This window comes from Ammospiza caudacuta, chromosome 3 (assembly GCF_027887145.1).
Source record: "Ammospiza caudacuta isolate bAmmCau1 chromosome 3, bAmmCau1.pri, whole genome shotgun sequence".
Taxonomy (NCBI): Eukaryota; Metazoa; Chordata; class Aves; order Passeriformes; family Passerellidae; genus Ammospiza; species Ammospiza caudacuta.
In genome coordinates this window covers 59,651,956-59,670,158 of record NC_080595.1, presented here as the reverse complement: position 1 = coordinate 59,670,158, position 18,203 = coordinate 59,651,956, and the positions used below count along the sequence as shown (strand labels likewise).

At 40.6% G+C, this 18,203-nt stretch overlaps 1 protein-coding gene across 4 annotated transcripts in view; it reads left to right on the top strand.

Annotated features, from left to right (window-relative positions):
• AKAP12 (A-kinase anchoring protein 12) overlaps nt 1-17,146 on the top strand; it is a 30,421-nt gene extending 13,275 nt beyond the window's left edge. For 3 of the 4 annotated variants that reach the window (XM_058801091.1, XM_058801093.1, XM_058801092.1), the window contains 3 exons: nt 7,703-11,355; nt 12,120-13,996; nt 14,524-17,146. In XM_058801091.1, coding sequence (XP_058657074.1) covers nt 7,703-11,355; nt 12,120-13,994 — 5,528 coding nt within the window. In that variant the 3' untranslated portion in view covers nt 13,995-13,996; nt 14,524-17,146. Of the gene's footprint in view, nt 1-3,878; nt 4,014-7,702; nt 11,356-12,119; nt 13,997-14,523 lie in introns of all 4 variants that reach the window. The other variant, XM_058801094.1, reaches the window with a different exon arrangement.
• The last annotated feature ends 1,057 nt before the right edge of the window (nt 17,147-18,203 follow it).

Genomic DNA, 18,203 nt, shown 5'->3' with positions numbered 1-18,203 from the left:
TATATGTTGTAAAAATATTTGCATGAGAGAAATGAAGCTGTTGCTCTATTGTTGTTTTATCTTAACAAAGCGAGATTCAGAGGGGATTAGCACAGTGGCAAAGGGGAGTGTGTGTATGGGGGGCAGCGGGATCCCAGCCTGCAGTACCAAAAACTCAATGCTGTGTGTGCTGAACTCCACACATCTTACTTCAGGAATTAGCACACAAGCCACTGAAGCTGAGAGCTAATACTGTAAACTAATTGGACTTTCTGAAAAGATGACTTCTGGAGGAGCAAAGAATTAAAAGAAAAAACGTTTTTTCAAAAAACTTATGTCAAAGAAAGACAAACATGCCTTTCTCTGGGAGACAAAGTGCTATTATTAAATTTAAATAACCAAACCCCGGATTTTTTATGTTTTTTTTTTTTCCCCTAAAGATAGCTAATTTGCATCAGAATTTCTCTCAGATTGATGATATATGGCTCTAGCTATCTAGGAAATCTTTATTTCATTGTATTAGTAATTACTCTCTTGTATATTGTTTGCTAGAGCCAGTGGATGAATTCAACAAATAGGGGGAGTTTATTCATGCAAAATACTCCAACTTTACAATACATATGGACAACAAAGCCGTAGAAGTGCGGCTCCGTTTGGAGCGGGCCCTGGGGAGGACTGTACGTGATTTGAATCAGTGAGTAGTCGAGGAGATATCCTACTGCTGTTTACAATAGGGTTTTCATTAAACTCGATGCTTAATGAGCTTATCACATGCTGAGTCTTTTTCCTCAAGGGCTCTCTATTTTTTTTATTTCCTTTTATTGTTAGCAATTAAAGGTTAAACTGTTTTTCAAAAGCAATGTCTTTATAGGTTTGCAGAGTTTTGATTGCTTGAGGTTTTCTTATTTAATAATTCCTGTGGAAGAACCTTAGATTTTCACTGCAGCACAGCTGCTTCTACAGTACATTTCCCAAGAACTGCATTTAGCTTGTGGTATGTGTTACCATTTCTTGGAAGGGACAGGGAACTTCTGCTTATTGGTATGCAGGAGTGTATTAAGCTGTCATGTGTCTAATTAGTGCAGATGTAGCTTCATCTCCTTTGTGGTGAGTTTGTGATGTTTACATTAGGCTTTATGTGGTCGTTTTGATAAAGAAAAAATTTCAATCTGCTTTTCATTGTTCATTAATCATTAGGGGTTCTCAAAAATGTCTCAGGGTTTACTGGCCTGTATTGCTTATCCCATCTTTGTTGCTAATGGAGCCATGAATTTTTTCCCCTCAAAGACCCAAGTGCTAGAGTTGTGTCTATCTTATGCTTAGTGAATACATTTTATTTAAAGAAGCAGAACCGAGTCACTGAATGTGTGATGTGGACAGCATGTCTAACCATGTTATTTCATAAATATTTGTAGCATGCTGGTTTGGTTCCCAAACAGAACAGCTGTGCTGGTCTGAAAGCAGTTTATTATTGTGAGTGTATTTAATGAAGAATTTTTAACTACAGCAACTATATCTAAGCCATAGCTAGTGACACTTCTGGCTTTAAAAGGCTTCTGTTTGTTTTTAAAGAACTACAGTGTTTTCTGGTTTTTAGGGCTGTTTCTTGAAACACTGAAATGAAAAAAGAAATATCTTGAATAAATGAAATACATAACTTTTCCTGCTGGAATTTGAGAAGCTGGGCTCAGAATTGGAATTTGAGAAGCTCTGGGTTGGAGCAGACAAGTACAGCTAAATCAAAATCTTCTAAAAACAAAGATTTTTTGGGGATTGTTAGAATGCTACAGTATCATAGTCAAAATGATTGTGTGTTTGAGGTTTTTGTTTGTTTGTTTGTTCAGTTACTTTTCTATGATGTCGTTTTCTGGGGATGCTGCTTTTGCTTTCTAAAGGAGCTCTAAGCCATGAAAAAATAATAGGTATTTTGCAGCTTGTTCCTTTTTTCTGATTTTAAAAATAATCAAAAAGTATGTGAGATTTTAAAACCTAACTCTTCAGTTGCTACCGAAGTACCAGAGAACTGAAGACTAAATAATACTTGTTTCAAAAGCTTTGAAATAACATGGTTGAAAAGCTCATGAATCGCATGGATATGCAGTTGAGATTTAGCATGCAGAAATCTGTAAATCCTCCCTCGTTATTTAATTAATCTGAAAGAACTTGTTCCCTGCAATGAACATGACAAGTCAGTCCTTGAAAAATTGAGGGAATAGAAGGGAGAAGGACGTAGTATGTGCTTTCTATGGAAGAATTGTTTGTACATTGAAGTGGAATTAAATATGGTGTGTGGCAGGCAAAGGAAGGAAGAATTTGTGAAAAACAGATTGTTAAGAAGCAGCAATGTCACAATTGCAGTTTAAAAAAATTGAATCATTAGAAGGATAAAACATAATCATATTTCTGTGTTATTTTGTTACTGTCACATGAGTAGTGTGTTTGATTTATTAAACTCAACCTTCTGAAACTTGTGATTAAAATAATCAGAATTTGTGGTATAGTGCCCAGTTTGTACACTCTGCAGTGGAAACGTAAATGCACTGATTAGTTTTCTTTTTTTCTCTCTCTCTTTTTTTTTTTTTTTTTTTTTAATGTTAAAGTGCTCAATTTCACAAATAATTCCAAATAGCTACTTTATTCTAGATAAATCTGTTCAGGGTAGGTTTTTCACAGATATTGTAATTTCAGGCTGTCTCTTGTTTTTTTAATTACTTGTATCAATTTTTGTCCTTTTTTATATTATCATTAGTGTTTCTAATGATAATTAGAAGAATTGTGCAGTTAAGAGAAAGCTGCATTTGACAAATACAGGCTTGGTTCAGATTTTTTTAACAGCCTTCTGTTTGTATCATATGCGTTTTAGAGCAGTAGCTGGTGGTTTGTTTGTGGCTTTTTTACGAGTTGTGTTTGTAGCAAAACTAGACACAAGGAAGGCAAGTTGCTCAGGGCTGCAGCATTTGCTTTTGCTCGTGCAAACCTAGTGAGAGAGTTGTGTATGTGACAGCAGCACGGTTTGGCCCTGAACACTGAACAAATGAAAATGCACAAAGTCCTCTGGAGCCTTGCAGTGGCCAGAGGAGTTTGCAAGGTGGGCGCTGGGTGTGTGTCACATCCATCTGAGAGACTGAGAATGCAGGGAATTCATGGAAAAAATCCAGCGCTGTGCTGCAAATCCTTAGGGGGAAAAGTCAACCAACTCCAGATGTTGACATGGTTGACTTCGAGCCCACAGAAGTGCTGGAGATTTAACTCTTGCAGTCACCGTGGTTTTTTTTAACTCTTTGGCAGCTACCAGGGGAGAAACACGTTTTCACTTCTGGAGAGAGATGAGAGCTGGGAGCAGTGAAGTTGCACTGCCGACTGTGTCTGTCAGTCTACAAAAAGAAGAGTTTAATTACTCATTTTATTTTTAATGGGATGAGACAGGAGTTCAGTCATTCTGAAAATACTAATTTTCCAACAACTGATCAGCATGGTCCTAATAAAATAGAAATAAATTCTTACGGTGGACTAAGTACCTATGAAATTGTGAAATGAAGTCCTTTGAGTCCTCAGGACTGTCAGTTTTGAAAGCTTCTTTGAGAATAAAAGTTGCAGTTACTAAAACACGAGCAGCACCTTGATTCAATTAAAAATATTTGAAAAGTTAACCGGTATGTAAGCAGTTAAAATAGAATTTCAGTGCTGGTCCTTGGCCACAATGGATTTTAAATAGCTAAGTGTATCAATTTTATGATATCACCCCTGATCTTTATCACCTTCTCTAGGTATATTTTTGTTGTATTCTATTCCTTGGCTAGCACATAGCTAGTAAAGTATAGCCCTGCTCAGGAGAAACCTAAGGAAATGTTATTCATATCAGTATTTTACTTTATTTGTTTTGTTTTGTTTTCTGGTAGCTGTTTGGATGAACCTGTCTGGTGTTTCTTAAAGGTGCTTTCAAAACCACTGAATTAATTCAGAAAGTGCTGGTTGTCTTGCCAGAATACCTGTGGTAGTGACATGCTACAGAACTCTGACCAGCAATGCCTTGTGTAAGTAACTTCCAAACCTTTCTGCGTTCAGAATTGCCCTCACAGTGTTTGGGCACTGAAGTATCATTAATAAAAACGTGACTATAGAATACAACTGCTAAATACAAAGTTCCAGGTGTTTGCGTTGTGACAGCTTGGATATTTGTGGCACTGGAGCTTTGTCACACAGCAGTGGCAGCCTCCTGGCAACATGCAGGCAAATTTCCTGAATGGCACCTCTTTCCTCAAACGCTGAGGAAGGGCATCAGAAATTCAGTTTTAAAGAATCTTCCAGGATTTTAAAATGTTAGAGGAGGAGACAAAGTAGAGACTGGGTGCAGCAGCAGCAGGTCACTTAACAGCTGACACTGGAATGTTACCTTGGGGATGAAATACCTTCTGGACAGGTTGAATCCTTTGATGGAATTGAAGGAGCAGTGCTCGGGCAAGGTCTCTTAAGTATATCATCTGTGCACCGTGAGGGAGGGTTTTTTACCTTTAAGTGTGGTGTGTTGTAGCATAGCTGTGATTTTCAGACTGGTATTAGTAAGTGCGTTCAGTCACTCAATATTTCTGTTAGTTTTTCCTTTTGCACTGTGTTTAGTGAAGTATTGCAAGGTAGCATGTCTGCTGAGTGGACTGACAAGGAAGACCTAATTGTTGTCAGCTTGGCTTAACAATTCTGAGAGCTTATCACTGCCTCTAAACTCGGTGTTCTCTGTGTTTATGATTGCATTTGCTATTGTAATGCATGCCCATACCTGCAGATTTTGTAATAGTCGCTGCTCTTTTCACCTGCAAAGCATTTTACAGAGACATGGTCTTTATCTTTGGGTGTTATAAACGCCTCATTTTATAAACAAAATAAGCAAAAACCCTTTGAATACTTATCTTAAATATGAAGAGACACCTTTATTATACTGATTTTACATCTTATCTTTCTTTGGAAATGAAATGCCTCGTTTATTCATATTCTTTATCATTCCACTCTTACAGTAATTCCATTTATCTGTAATACCTGAAACTCATTTTAAACACTGAATTTACACTAAACACCTGTTCTGGTTTGGGACAGAATTGGAAGGAAATTTGGAAGGAAACTTCCAAATGGATGTTTTCTTAGGGGAATTAGGAAAAAATTATGAATAAATAAAAAAAAGAAATGTCACCTTTTTACAATTTTTTGAAACCTCAGGGTTTTCAATGTTTGAAGGGCATGCATTCCCAGGGAGTGTTTGCAAGAGGAAAGGTGAGCCCATAGAAGTCCATGTCTCTGGCTGCTCAGCAGTCCCAAGTGCCCTCCTGACTTCTCCATTCCCTTCCCTGCACTTCTGGTCCTTCCTGCTTAGACCCAGAATTCCCCACTTGCTCTCAGCCCTGTATTTCAGTCTACCTTTATCTAACTCATGTCAGATGGAGATTTTCATGTGTCTGAGAATAAACATGTTGCATTAATGCAGGGCTGGGACAAACAGAAAGATTCTATGGACCTTGTTTCGAGCAGAGATGCTAAGAGGCCTTGCTCATGTGGAAATTTTTATTCAGTGTTAAATGATCAGCATTTAGCTTCATAGCTGGTTAAGCCAAAAGAATAACTTTTAGTGTAAACAAGCTTAAGAATATATTAAAGTACCTGTTACCAAGTAATTACAAAATATGTGATGTTTTGAAGATAATCTCTGAAGAAGTGCCTCTAACTTCATGAATTCCCATTAAGCCTTTGACAGTTTTCTGTTAACTTACATTATTTTATGGAAATGACAAGGACTTTATTTCCAGACCTAAGAATAAATGAACACAGATACAAGAGTGGTTCCTTGACTTTATCATTGTATAGGCTCAAAATAAAACTAAATAAACAAAATGTGTTTGAAATAAACAGAAGTGTTTGATCGATAAGAGTTATTTTGCTTGTGGATTGTACGGATGTTCGCAAGAGGTATATTACCAATAGAATAAAAAATTCTGGCAGCTTCTTCAAAATGTCTGTTTTGTCTTGCCCTTCGCCCTCACAAATGGCTCAGTTCAAACTTCTCTGGTCTGAAATGTTTGGCGAGTTAGCATGTTAGCAGAGATCAGGCTTTTAATTGAATTAGGAGTTAACAATTGAGGTAAATAATATTGCACTGTTAGATAAAGGAAAAACAAAAAGCTTTGCTTTTGTTGACTTGGAAACAACAACCAGTAGGCTGCTGATAGTGAAACATAATTTGCCCTCTCCATAGCAGTTAGAAGCCATTATCCTTGTAGATTTTGTTTTGCCTATTGTGTAGTTAGTTGCAGCCTTACCTGGACTGCATTGTCTGTGTGCTTCTGAAGAAGCAGCCCTTGAAAAAGGGAGAAGTGGGCAGAGCAACAGGCGTTGAGGGACTTGTGGGGGTCGGGTGTTCCAGCAAAGTAAGGCCAGCTGCACAGTCAGAGACAGCTTCAAGGTGGTTCAAATAAAAACCAAATCACTTTGGGAAGTTGATGATCCCATGCTTTGTAAATCTGTCTCCTCCTGCTTCTGAACATTGAAGTAGCACATGTACAGCTTAAAAGAAAGGGACCATGTCTTCTTTTAGGGTGTTGCTGTTCAACATTTAACATTTTTAAATAATTTTATTTTTCCCTATTGGCATTCTAACAGGTTTGGTCAGAGGGAAGAGTATGTTCCTTCGTGCCCTTGCACTTTTGCCGGTTGCACAAAATCTAGGATCAAGGAGAATATTAAACTGAGATCCTAGCAGCATCCAAGCCCAAGAATCTTTTGGTGTCTTGAATATGCCATAGATGTAATTTACAATGCCAGTCTCTGAACTTGAGTTGGCCAGAGGAGAAATAATACTTAAATTATCCTGGCAAGACTGAGAGAGGGGGGTTGCCCGTGACCTGAACAAAAAATTCAAACCGTCCTCAAAGAAAAGATAATGCAGACAGACCTATGAGCAGTGGGGGATTTTACCTTCTTGCATAGTAACAACTTTATTAATTCTAAACAACATGGAATTGCTGTAGATGGTGATGGTGTGTGTGTATGTATTGAATACATACATATATTGTACAGAAGAATTCCAAAGATTCGTGATCTTCAAAGCAATATATTGTTATGTGTTTTGTAGGGGTTACGAGTTTTCAGAAAAACAGTTGATTTCCCATGGGTGTTTTCACATCTTACTATTCTTTTGGGACAGAGCTGTAAAATTAGCTTCCTTTTTTTGTCATCGTTTTAGGTCAACAGGCTTCTTTTGAGTTTTGTTTTGCTTTGTTTGTTTGCAGGTTTTTTTTGTTCATTGGGTTTCCTCAGATGTGTTTGTCTGCATGGAAGTATTTAATGAGCTTTGCTTCAGGAATAATTGTATATATTATTCAGTATTGTCTATGATAATTTTTTTTTTCACCTAAGTTTGCCTTAAAGTAAAAAAACCCACAAGCCACACAAAAAGAACTGCAAAATCAGGCTATAGAATAAGAGAATATAAGCTTTGAAGGTATATTTGCAAATAAAGTGTGGAAAGAATTGTAGAATGATGTGAAGAAGGAAAATAATTATAATAGGGATAGAACAGAAACAAATTCTTAAAAATGTACTACTAGCATATAGAAAAGATATGCAGATAATAATAGAACGTGTATGTTTATGAAAATTAGTAATAATGAAAAAATATATAAAGGTATATTATAACATTAAATTTAGAAGGAAATTAACTGGGGTTTTGTTGTTTAAACAGTTGGACAAACAGAACATTCCAGTGTAACTGTGAAGGAAGACACTGAAACTATGGAGACAAATCCATCTGACTCGGGCACCACAGATGGTGTAGATGCTGAGAAGGAGGATGCTCAATCAATTAAGCAGTTGCCAGCTTTGGAAGAAGTTGCAGAAGACCAGGTGGCAGAGCCACAGTCTTATGATCTGGGTTTTAAAAAGGTTTTTAAATTCGTTGGGTTCAGATTCACAGTGAAGAAGGAAAAGACAGGAAAATCAGAACCCGTTCAGCTGCTTACTGTGAAAAAGGAAGCAAAGGTCCCTGAAGGAGCTGATGATGAAAAAGAAGTTGCCTCAGAAGAAACAGCAGTGCCTGAGGATGTACTCTCTGCAGAAGACAATACCAAAGATACACTGAAAAACGAAAAAACAGAAGAAGAATCTCCTAAAATACCAGAAGCAACTGAGACTTGTTCTCAGACAGTTGCCTTAGCCACTGAAACTGCATCACCATTAAGAAAACTTTTTACTCAAGGATGGACTGGATTTAGAAAAAAGAAAAGTTTTAGGAAGCCTAAAGAAGATGAACAACAGTCTCCTGTGAAAGAAGAGGAGATAGAAAAAGAGGAGACAACATTAACAACTGAAATCAGTGAAAGGGAGGAGAAACCTGAGTCTGAGAAGCAAAATGAAGAGAGAAATGTGACCGCAGTAACTGTTGAAGCACATGAAAAGGAGCAAACTGAAGGTGAAATGCAGGAGTCAGAAGAGACTCTGTCAGCCACAGGAGTAGAAGGAAGTGAAAAGAAAGAGGTAGTCAAGCATGATGAGGAGGGGCAAAAAGAGGACCCAGCAGCTGTAAAAGAAAGTGCAGAGGAAAAAAAAGATGATCAAGAAAGGAAACTGGTGGAAGTCCCAGAAAATCTTGGTAAAGAGGAAGAAAAAACTGAAGAAGGAGAGAAAGAAGGTGAGGTGACAGAGAAACCACTAGAAACAAAGTCAGTGGTACCTCTTGTCACTGACAGTGTGAATGGAAAATTGACAACATCCTCAGAAGGCCTACCTGTGGGAGAAAAACTGGAGTCAATGGAAAAGTGTGAAAGAGATGACAGAACTGAAATGGCCTCTGAAGAGACATGTGAAACAGGGTCTGAGGCAATGGAAATTTCTAGTGATCAGCTTAGAAAATCTGAAGGAAAAGAAGGAAGTAAAAATGCTCTACTTGGGAAAGAGACATTAGATGACAAAACGGAGGAAGCAGAATTAAAAATGTCACCCACAGCAGAAGATGTTGCACAGGGAGAAGCTCTGGATAGAACCACAGAGAAGAAAGAAAGCAAAGAACTACTACTCTCTTCTACTTCTGAACAATCCCTTGACACAGAGGATAATCAACAGTCAGTCAAACCCGCTGATGAAGGACTGCAGGGAAAACCTGGCGCAGATACAACTGATACTGTCAAACCAGATGAAACAACCGTGGAAGTAACTTCTGAAGAGGCAGCTGGAAAGAAGCCTCCAGAAGGTATCACAAATGAAGCAGAACTCCTGTCTTCTCAAGAAAAGACTAAATTACAAGGTAGCCCTTTGAAGAAACTCTTTACAGGTACTGGGTTGAAAAAGCTGTCTGGAAAGAAGCAAAAAGGTAAAAGAGAAGAATCTAAGTTAGGGGAACAGGGTGAGCCAATTCAGCAGTTATCAGATTCCCCAGATAGCCCCGAGGAACAAAAGGGGGAGAGTTCTGCTTCTTCTCCTGAGGAGATGAATGAAATTCCCTCTTTGGAAAAATCTGCAGATGGAATACAGGTCACTGAAAGTGAGGATGCCACAATTACAGATGTGGAGCGAAAAAGAGAAATTGTTACACCTTGGGCATCATTTAAAAAGATGGTGACTCCCAAGAAACGTGCCAGAAGGCCCTCTGAAAGTGATAAAGAAGAAGAAATTGATAAGACAAAAAATGTTGCAGTATGTGCAACTGAAAATGTTGCTGATGAAAATCAGGGAGAAATACAAGAAAATGGGATTGACCAGAAACCAGAGAAAATTACAGAAGAGCCCAAAAGAAAAGTTGATACCTCTGTCTCCTGGGAAACTTTTATATGTGTAGGTTCTTCAAAGAAAAGAGCCAGGAAGTCATCATCATCTGATGAAGAAAGCCAAAAAGTAGAAGAGTCTGGACAGAGCAAAGAAACAGCGACAGATGCAGTTCTTACTAGCTCTCAGGAGAGTGACCAAGGACAAGGGAATTCTTCCCCAGAGCAAGCTGGAAGTCCATCTGAAAGTGAAGGTATTTCAACATGGGAATCGTTTAAAAGGTTAGTTACTCCAAGAAGGAGATCCAAAACCAGAATGGAGGAGAGAAGTGAAGACTCTGTTGTGGAGCATTCAACATCGGATGGTGAGCCTGGAAAAGATGAATCATGGGTTCCATTTAGAAAACTGATGCCTGGGCGCAGGAAGAAAAAGTCAGATGGAAAGCCAGAACCAGCTCATCTTAAACAAGCGAGAGAAGACATGGCAGAAACGGCTGAGGAAGATTCTGATGTTCCAGCTGTTGTTCCTTTATCTGAGTATGAAGCAGCAGAACAGGAGAAAATGGAAGCTCAACGAGCGAAAGATGCTGAAGCGACGAGAGAACAAACCTCAGAGGAAGAGAGAGCAGAAAAGGAGACCCTAAAGACGGGGCAAGGATCTGAAGGGCTGATACATGCAGTAGCTGTGGAAGAAGAAAGGGCAGTGAGCAGCATTGAGGAAAGGTCACCATCATGGATATCTGCTGCTCTGACAGAGTGCATTGAGCAGGTGAGAGAAGAGGAAGAGAAGGAAACTCAGAAAACAGCTGAACCAGGTGTTACTGTGGAGGATGCAGTGGTAGCTGCTGAGACAGTGCCAGTGACTAGAAAGGATGTAAGCGATGACACCGCAGCAAGTGAGCTGGAGCTAACCTCTGAAGCTGTGACTGCTCTGGAGACAGCAGAAGCTTCCTGTGCTGAAGAAACCATGGAAGTGTCCCTTGCTGAGGAGACAACTGAGATGGTTTCTGCTGTTTCACAGTTGTTAGAAACCCCAGATACTACAGAGGAAGCTACACCAGTTCAAGAAGTAGAGGCCACCGAACAAAATTTGAAAGAATTAGACAAACAGACACAAAAAGTTCTTCATGAAGTTGCTGAAAGAGTAAAATCAGATGTAACACAGCCTGTTAGTGAAAGAGCTGTGACAGAAACTATAATTACAACAGTACAGGGACCTGAGTCAGAGGTGAAAGGTGCTGCTAAAGATGGGAATGTTGTCGGCCAGGAAACCGTTGTGCTTGAACACAAAGAGGATGGCTCCCAGCCCCAGCAAAGTGCACTGAGCATTCAGGGCCAAAACGGAGTTGAAGAGAACGTATTACCTGAAGGTTCAGCAAAAAGTGAAATACCTTCTGTGATGGAAGAAAGCACGGATGGATGTCAAGGATATGTAGAAGACCATAAAGAAGTAAATGAAGTGCAGACGACAACAGAGGAAACTTTATCACATGACAAAGAGTTTCACAGCATCAAAGCCATCACTCCCAAGGAAGAGCTGCTTGCAAACCAGGAGCCTTCAGAGCAAGAGAAACTGCCCATTACAGAGTTGACACCGGATGAGACAAGAGATCAATGTGCTCCAGAAGGAAAGCCTGCAGTAAGTATTGCATATAACACAAAGGTTCATTTGTCAAAGTAAAAGTCAGCAAGTGTTAGGTACTGTGCCTTGTTTAGAACCAGATTATGGGTATATTACTGTCAAGAACCTTCCTTGTGTAGCCTGAGGCAACTGAAGTTCATTTCCAGTGAGAGATACACGGCTGTCCAGAAGCAGCAGGCAGTGCAGCTTGTGTGCAGAGTGAGGTGGATGCAATAATGGAGTGGGAGATAGTGTGCATAGATGCAGAGGTACTGAAATGATTGTCATTAGGGCTCCTGCACTGCACAAAGTGACTGAAGATACTATATGAACACCTGAGATACAGATGTGATCCATGTGGTACCATACACATTGGATGGTATCTTCAGTTGTGGGCAGAAATCCAGGTGAAGCTGAGGTACCTCTGCAAAGGGAGGACATGGAAACAACACCACTATCTCCAGCTTTAAATGCTGTAGTTGCTGTGGCTGGCACATTCCTACCTTCTTCCCTACCTCCTCATCTTTTGGCTTAGTCTTTGTTTCAAGTGCTGCCAGCTGTCCCTTCCTTTAGTTAATTTTAGGTTGCCCTTTGTTTAATGAGCTACATGTCCTCAGAAATGACACAGGCTGGGGTCTTGGTGAGGTACTAATCCCTGTGTCATCACTGTATGCTCTTCCCATAACACTTGTCCTTTTGGGTGTTGCGGTTTTTCACCTAGAACATTGCTGGTCACTCCCTGCTTGTAGCCCTTTTCACAGATCTGTTGCAATTCTTCACAGGTTCAGGACAAGACAGAGGATGGAACCTCATCCTTGGGGCTTACAGCTGAAAAGCTTGAAGGAGAGGGCAGAACGCTCACTGTGGGATCAGAGTGCACAGAAGCAGTTGTCACTGTTAAAACTGAGAAACAAGATGGAATTCCTGACTCAGAAGAACAAGTTTGTGCTGAAGGAGTTCCTAGCAGGACACCTGCTCGGAGAGAGGAAGATGATGCTGTGCACAACGGAGTAAAAAGCGCAGAAGTCACTGTTCCTGAGGTTCTACTGCAGAGCAAGGGAAAAGCCTCTGCCCTTCCCTCAAAAACAGTTGGCTCAGAAGCAGCTGCAGATGCTGAGCAGAGCATGAGCAATGGGTGTGACAGGGACATTGCAGCAAAAGATTCTGTGCCTGTCACAGAGCCACAATGCAGAGACAAAACAGCTGAAACCCCCTCCAAGAGTGATGAAGTGGAAGGTGCTGTGCTCAAATCTGAAACACGGTTGGAGGGCACTTCCGTCGTTGCTGAGGCTCCCGTGCAGATTAAAGCAGATGGGGCATCTAATTTATCATCAGCATGCCCAGAGATTGTTGAAAATGAAAGTGCTGTTATCACTGATAAATGTCCTAAGAAATGTGAAACACCCAGCAGTTTGGCTGGAGAAGAGACTGTGGGAAAAGGACAAGAACTTGTAGAAACCTTGAACTGTCAAGGTTTCCAGAAAGAAGATAAGAAAAATGAGCAATTGTTGGATGGAGCCAAAGAAGTATTTGAATACAGAAAACAGGAATCTGTGACACACGATGAATGTTCAACTGCTGTCCCGCAAGAGGAAGGCTCTGGCTCAGCCTTTCCACAGGCTGAAGGCTTGGGGGCTCTGAAAACACCTGTGGCTCTAGCAGCTGCAGCAGGTGGAGAGCATGTCGTGGCAGAAACTGCGACACGCTCAGACGTGACAGCCAAAACTGTACACTTGGCAACTACTCCAGAGCAAATGGCTTCTGAGGAGGTCCCAGTTTCTAACACTGACTGTTCAGGCTGTGGGACTGCAGAGCTTGCTGGTGTGGAGGCACCCAAGCCTGGAGTGACTTGTGCTTCCATGAATGGAGTATCAGAGGAGCAAGAGCAGCCCCAGAGCACAGGGCAGGCTGAACACAATGGCATTCCTTCCAGTCACAGTCTGTCTCCCAGCCACCCTGAATTTCAGAAGCATGTTATTCAGTCTGTGATCATAGAGTCCCAGAGCACAAAAATTGTGTTGAATGCCATCCAGTCAGCCGTTCACAAACTTGCAGAAGCAGAAGAGTCGGCTGCCCTTGAGTCAGAGGAGAGCATTAAGTCCATAGGGAAAAGCCCATCAGATATAATTGTACCTGAACTTCTGGGAAGTACACAGGTAGATCAACAGCTTCCAGTAAAAGAGGAAGAGATACAAAGTAAGGAGCAAGAGCTCAAGCAAACAGGAATAGTGAAAACTGCTACCTTAACTGAGTCTGCAGAAATCCATGCAACTGTGGAGAAAAAGGACATGCCTTTAATTTCTGAGATGCTGAAAGATGGGCAAAGTCAGAATTCTTTAACAGTCGTGACAAGCTCTGAAGAAATTTCAAGGGGAAATGTGAGACTTCAGAAATCAACCCTAGAACAAAGTACTTCAGAAGATTCAACCAAAGACACCCTAGACATGCACACACCAAAATTAAGGGAAAAAGAGGTTGGGTACATTATGGAAATCTCAGACCAACATACAGGACAGCAAACATGCAGAGAAAGTGAGGAACAACTATATCATCCACCAGTGGAAGATGGGAAAACACAAATGTGGGAGGATGAAGGTTGTCAAGAAGGAACATCTTGTGATAGACAAAGTCAGAACTCAGTGGCTCTGACGCCTTGAATGTAAGTAGCATTTTTAGCCAGTAATTTATTTCTTTTTCTAAGATAGTTGTGAGGATCTCTAAACTGTCCTCTCTGATGTGTTGTGGTTGTTTGTTTTGTTGTTAATTATTTTGCTGTAGGGCTGCTCTCACTTCAGTAGCCTTGGACTTGGCCTATATTTTGGTGTGGTATTTCTGGGAGGTAGTAAATGTATTTTTCAGTTTTCCTAGGTAGGAACTCACATGACACACTTAATGTATTCAATTTAATGTGCAGACACACTCTCTAAGAAAGCTCTTCTTAAAATCCTGAAGGATGTGAGTATTGCCTTCCATGGTAAACCTGGAGTGCCTCATGTACAAAACTCTTTACACTTCAGAGGAATTTGAATCAGAAATTACAAGTACAGTCTCTCCCTAGGATATGTACTGCACTTGCTTCACTAAGTCATAAGACCTTTATCTCTGAGAACTGCTTGGGGAAATAATGTATTCTTGAGAAAGTAAGCAGTCATTACTAAAGCTTTTTTACTGTCATCTTTCTTTCAGATGTGCTAAGCATCCATGTGGCATGTGGAGAGATGCCAGTCCTAGAGAACAACTGACAATCCTGCCACAGAACCAGGAGCTTTATTCACTACCCTTTCTTCTTGGATGTTAGCATCTGTTCTTTTGAAGACCTCGCCTTGCCATTTTTGTTAAAAAACAATGCCTTTAATATTGGCTGTATCCATACCTGTGTTCCATGAAGGTTATTTGTCTCTGCCCAAAATAGTCCATTAAGACTGGAGCTGCACCACTCATTGACTGGGCAGACCACTAGAATTTTTGCCATGGTTATTACTGTGCCCTCATTTAATGTGTGTCCTGACTGTCCAACCTCCTTGAATCCCTTCACTTGTCCCTGAGTCTCCCTCCCTTGTTTAGCAGTCTCCCTTACCACTCACATCTTTCCTAGCTGCCTTGATCTGACCTGTGAATGGCTGTAGGTGCTACTCAGCTTGTGTGTGAGGGGGAAGAGGAGGGCTGGCTGATGAGAACACATGAGACTTCTGGATACGTCTGTCAAACAGCAGGAACTGGATCACGCACAAATTGTTTGAGCAAGGTGCTCAAGTTTGCTGCCTTTCAGTCCCATTCAGGTATCTCTGTCCATCTTTCAGTTGTATTTGTGCAGGCCTGATTCAGTCAGAAATTATATCTACAGTGTAGCTTTGAAAGGAGATGGAAAATACCCTTCCTCTGTTGTTCCAGACTTCAGGTCTCAGGACTGGACTGTAATGTATTGAATATTTATATGTATGTCTTAAACCCAGTTCTGATTTTAATGTAGAGCGATGATACTTCTGTACTGTTTAGGCATTCCCTTAAATGAATATTGTAGAGTAGCCTGGAGAGGAAATTGATACTTATTGGAGCAGAAATTGATAACACGTAGTTTCCTATTTATTGTTCCAGGTTTTTCCCCCTGTAAAATCTCTCCAAAAATTTGGCTGTCTTGCTTTGAATATTTATATGTATACCCTAAACCCAGTTCTGATTTTAATGTAGAACTATGATATTTCTAATGACAAAAGGAGAGCCCTGACCTGACCCACTGCTCGCTTCTACTTGCCGACCTCCCTGGTTTCTGAGAACCCTCCAGACACCACCGCTTGTTCTGGTGCCACTTTGTATCTCACCCCTCTGATTCCAAGCTCTGCTAATTTCTGGTGACCTCCCCATCCAAGGCAAAGCTTTTCCCTGCCCTATAATGTCTTAACATCTTCCCTGCATACACACTTCCTTCTTTCCCAGTCCCTGCCTGAACTGTTTTCCCACCTCACCATTTTTTGAAATTCTCCCCACTCCTGACAATTCTCTGTCTCTTCTGAGGCAGGAGTAGAAAAGAGGAAAAAAGGGACTTGGTAATGAATTCTGCCTTGAATTTCAAAAAGCTGATGAGATTTTTGGGGTCCTGAGGTCTTAAAAAGCTTCATGAAAGGTGGATTGGATTGAGAGCAGGTGAGACCAGAATGGGTAGGGTGATATAAAGATGCTTAGAAGCCCCACGATTGAGAGTCCTGGGATGTCTGTCCCCAACAGGAATTGGTCCTCTCCTTTGTTGTTTACGTTAAAATCGAATAAGGGGTACAAGTCAGTACTTTCAGCTCTGATTTCCAAAGTGAAGGTTACAATCACACATTGTGAAACCAATGCCCATCAAGTTGAACAATAACTCACTCTCATACCTGTATAGTAATTTATTTTAAAATCAGCTTTAGTGTACAAATGCTCTTGTTACGGCAGGTGCTGGCCTCTCCTCGAGGCTGCGCGTCCAGCGAGCGATGTGACTGATTGCACTGGTGTGATTGCACCATCTGGTGCTGCCTGCGTGGAAGCATCAAAAGATTTTTCCTTACCTCAGAGCGAATGATATAAATATTTAAAGCCAAACAATGTGGTTTCAAACAATCCAGTCTATCTCTGTCCATTGTTAGAGGCAGCCTTCCCCCTTAGCTTTGGGCGATTCCAAAAACCTCAGTTGGTTTCCACGCATTTAGATTGGCTTGCAAGGTAATGATGCTCTTAATAACACCTCACAAGTGCAAACTTGGCTGAATTTGTACAAATTGTATACCTATGTACCTTAAGCCATATTGCAATAACTGCAGCAGGTAAAACAAAATAACAAAAGCATGACCTGTGTAATCCTGATTCTTACGTTTGTAGCTCCAAAGCTGTTAATAATATGTAAAGTTACTTCTTGTCTGAACCTCATTTAAATAAAGCTAGCTTTACCACAATGTAAATTGTCTGTTGGTAGTAATTGAGCAGGCAAGGGCTTTTAACTTGCCTGTTCTCTCCATTAATCCAGGGCCTAGGTAAGCGATGCAACAAACCTAACTATAAAACAAATACAAAATCTTCTTTTTATAACTGACAGCTAAAAATACCTGCTGCATCCAAAACCACGCTAATGGTGCAGGGAGCATGTCTCCACAAAAAGACACTACTTTGTTCCAGTGTATTGCTTTGGCCTCCGAAACTCTCCTTGAGACTGTGACTTCTGGCTTGTGCTTAAAAGCTTGAAGCTTCCTCTAATCCAATGTATTGGGTTACTAAATTTGATTTTGTGTTTTTAAGGTAGATTTCATTGATTAAATAAAATGCAACTACAAATTTGTTCTAACTTGTGTATGTGGTGAGTTTTTTTTCACCTTGCTTAGTGTAAATTGTTTTCTGATGGTTGCTTCATCTTCAGGCAGTTAGATTTGCTCCTGAGAATTCACATTCAGGTTTTGACGTGAATTACAGAAGCTAATTACAGAATTAAACTATGATTTGGCTCTAAGTTTCAATAAAATGTGCATATTTCAGAAGAAGTAAGAATAGAGTACTCCTGAAGACTGAAATACTTTAATTAAATTCAAGATAGAAAATGGCATTCTGTGAGCCAGAATGAAAAATTAGTAAATCATACACCTTGCTGGTGTGACTGAAGTATAGAAAACTCCAACAAAGCAACAACATAAATGTCCACTAAACCTCTGTTATAGATTAGCAGATTGAGGGTCTTGGGCTCATAACTTTTAGGGCTCATAACGTATCTTTTAGGCTCCCCCACGTCTGCTTAGTGAGGGTATACTCATGGCACCAGAAATCTGGGCATGCCTGTTTTTTATTTTGGCAAACCTTGGACTTCAGACATAAAGTTTTTCCAGCTGTTCATGTTCTGTGGCTGAGGCTGATTAGCAGTGTGTGTATCTCAACACAGATTCACACACCTGAACTAGTTTTGTAATAATTGGTGCCTTCGTATCCTCAGCCAAAATGCTGAATCCTGTATCTGCAAACACCTAGTTGTACTGATTGCAGCAAGTGCAGGGATATTGGAGCACTGCATGCAGCCTGTCTCTCATCTTGCTTTGGCATGGTGTCAAGGGCCCACACTGCTGGGGACTGATCTCACTGTCCCCTTTTGGCATCTGGAGGTACAAATTAAACCAGCATCTCCTGCCAGACATTGTGCCTCTGCTGCCCTGTTTGCAGTATTTGTGCATTTATACTGCTTAGTGAAATCTCTGAACAGGCATCTAACCAGGGATTGGAGTCCAAGCCTCTTGCACCCTGAGGAAGTTTGTCTGCTGTTTCCTCTTGCAGGGTTGTTTTATTGGCAACAGCTCAAGTATCCTGCCTGTTGGCTCGGGCTGTGGAAGTGGATCTGGCTTTCCCATGCAATCCAGAGC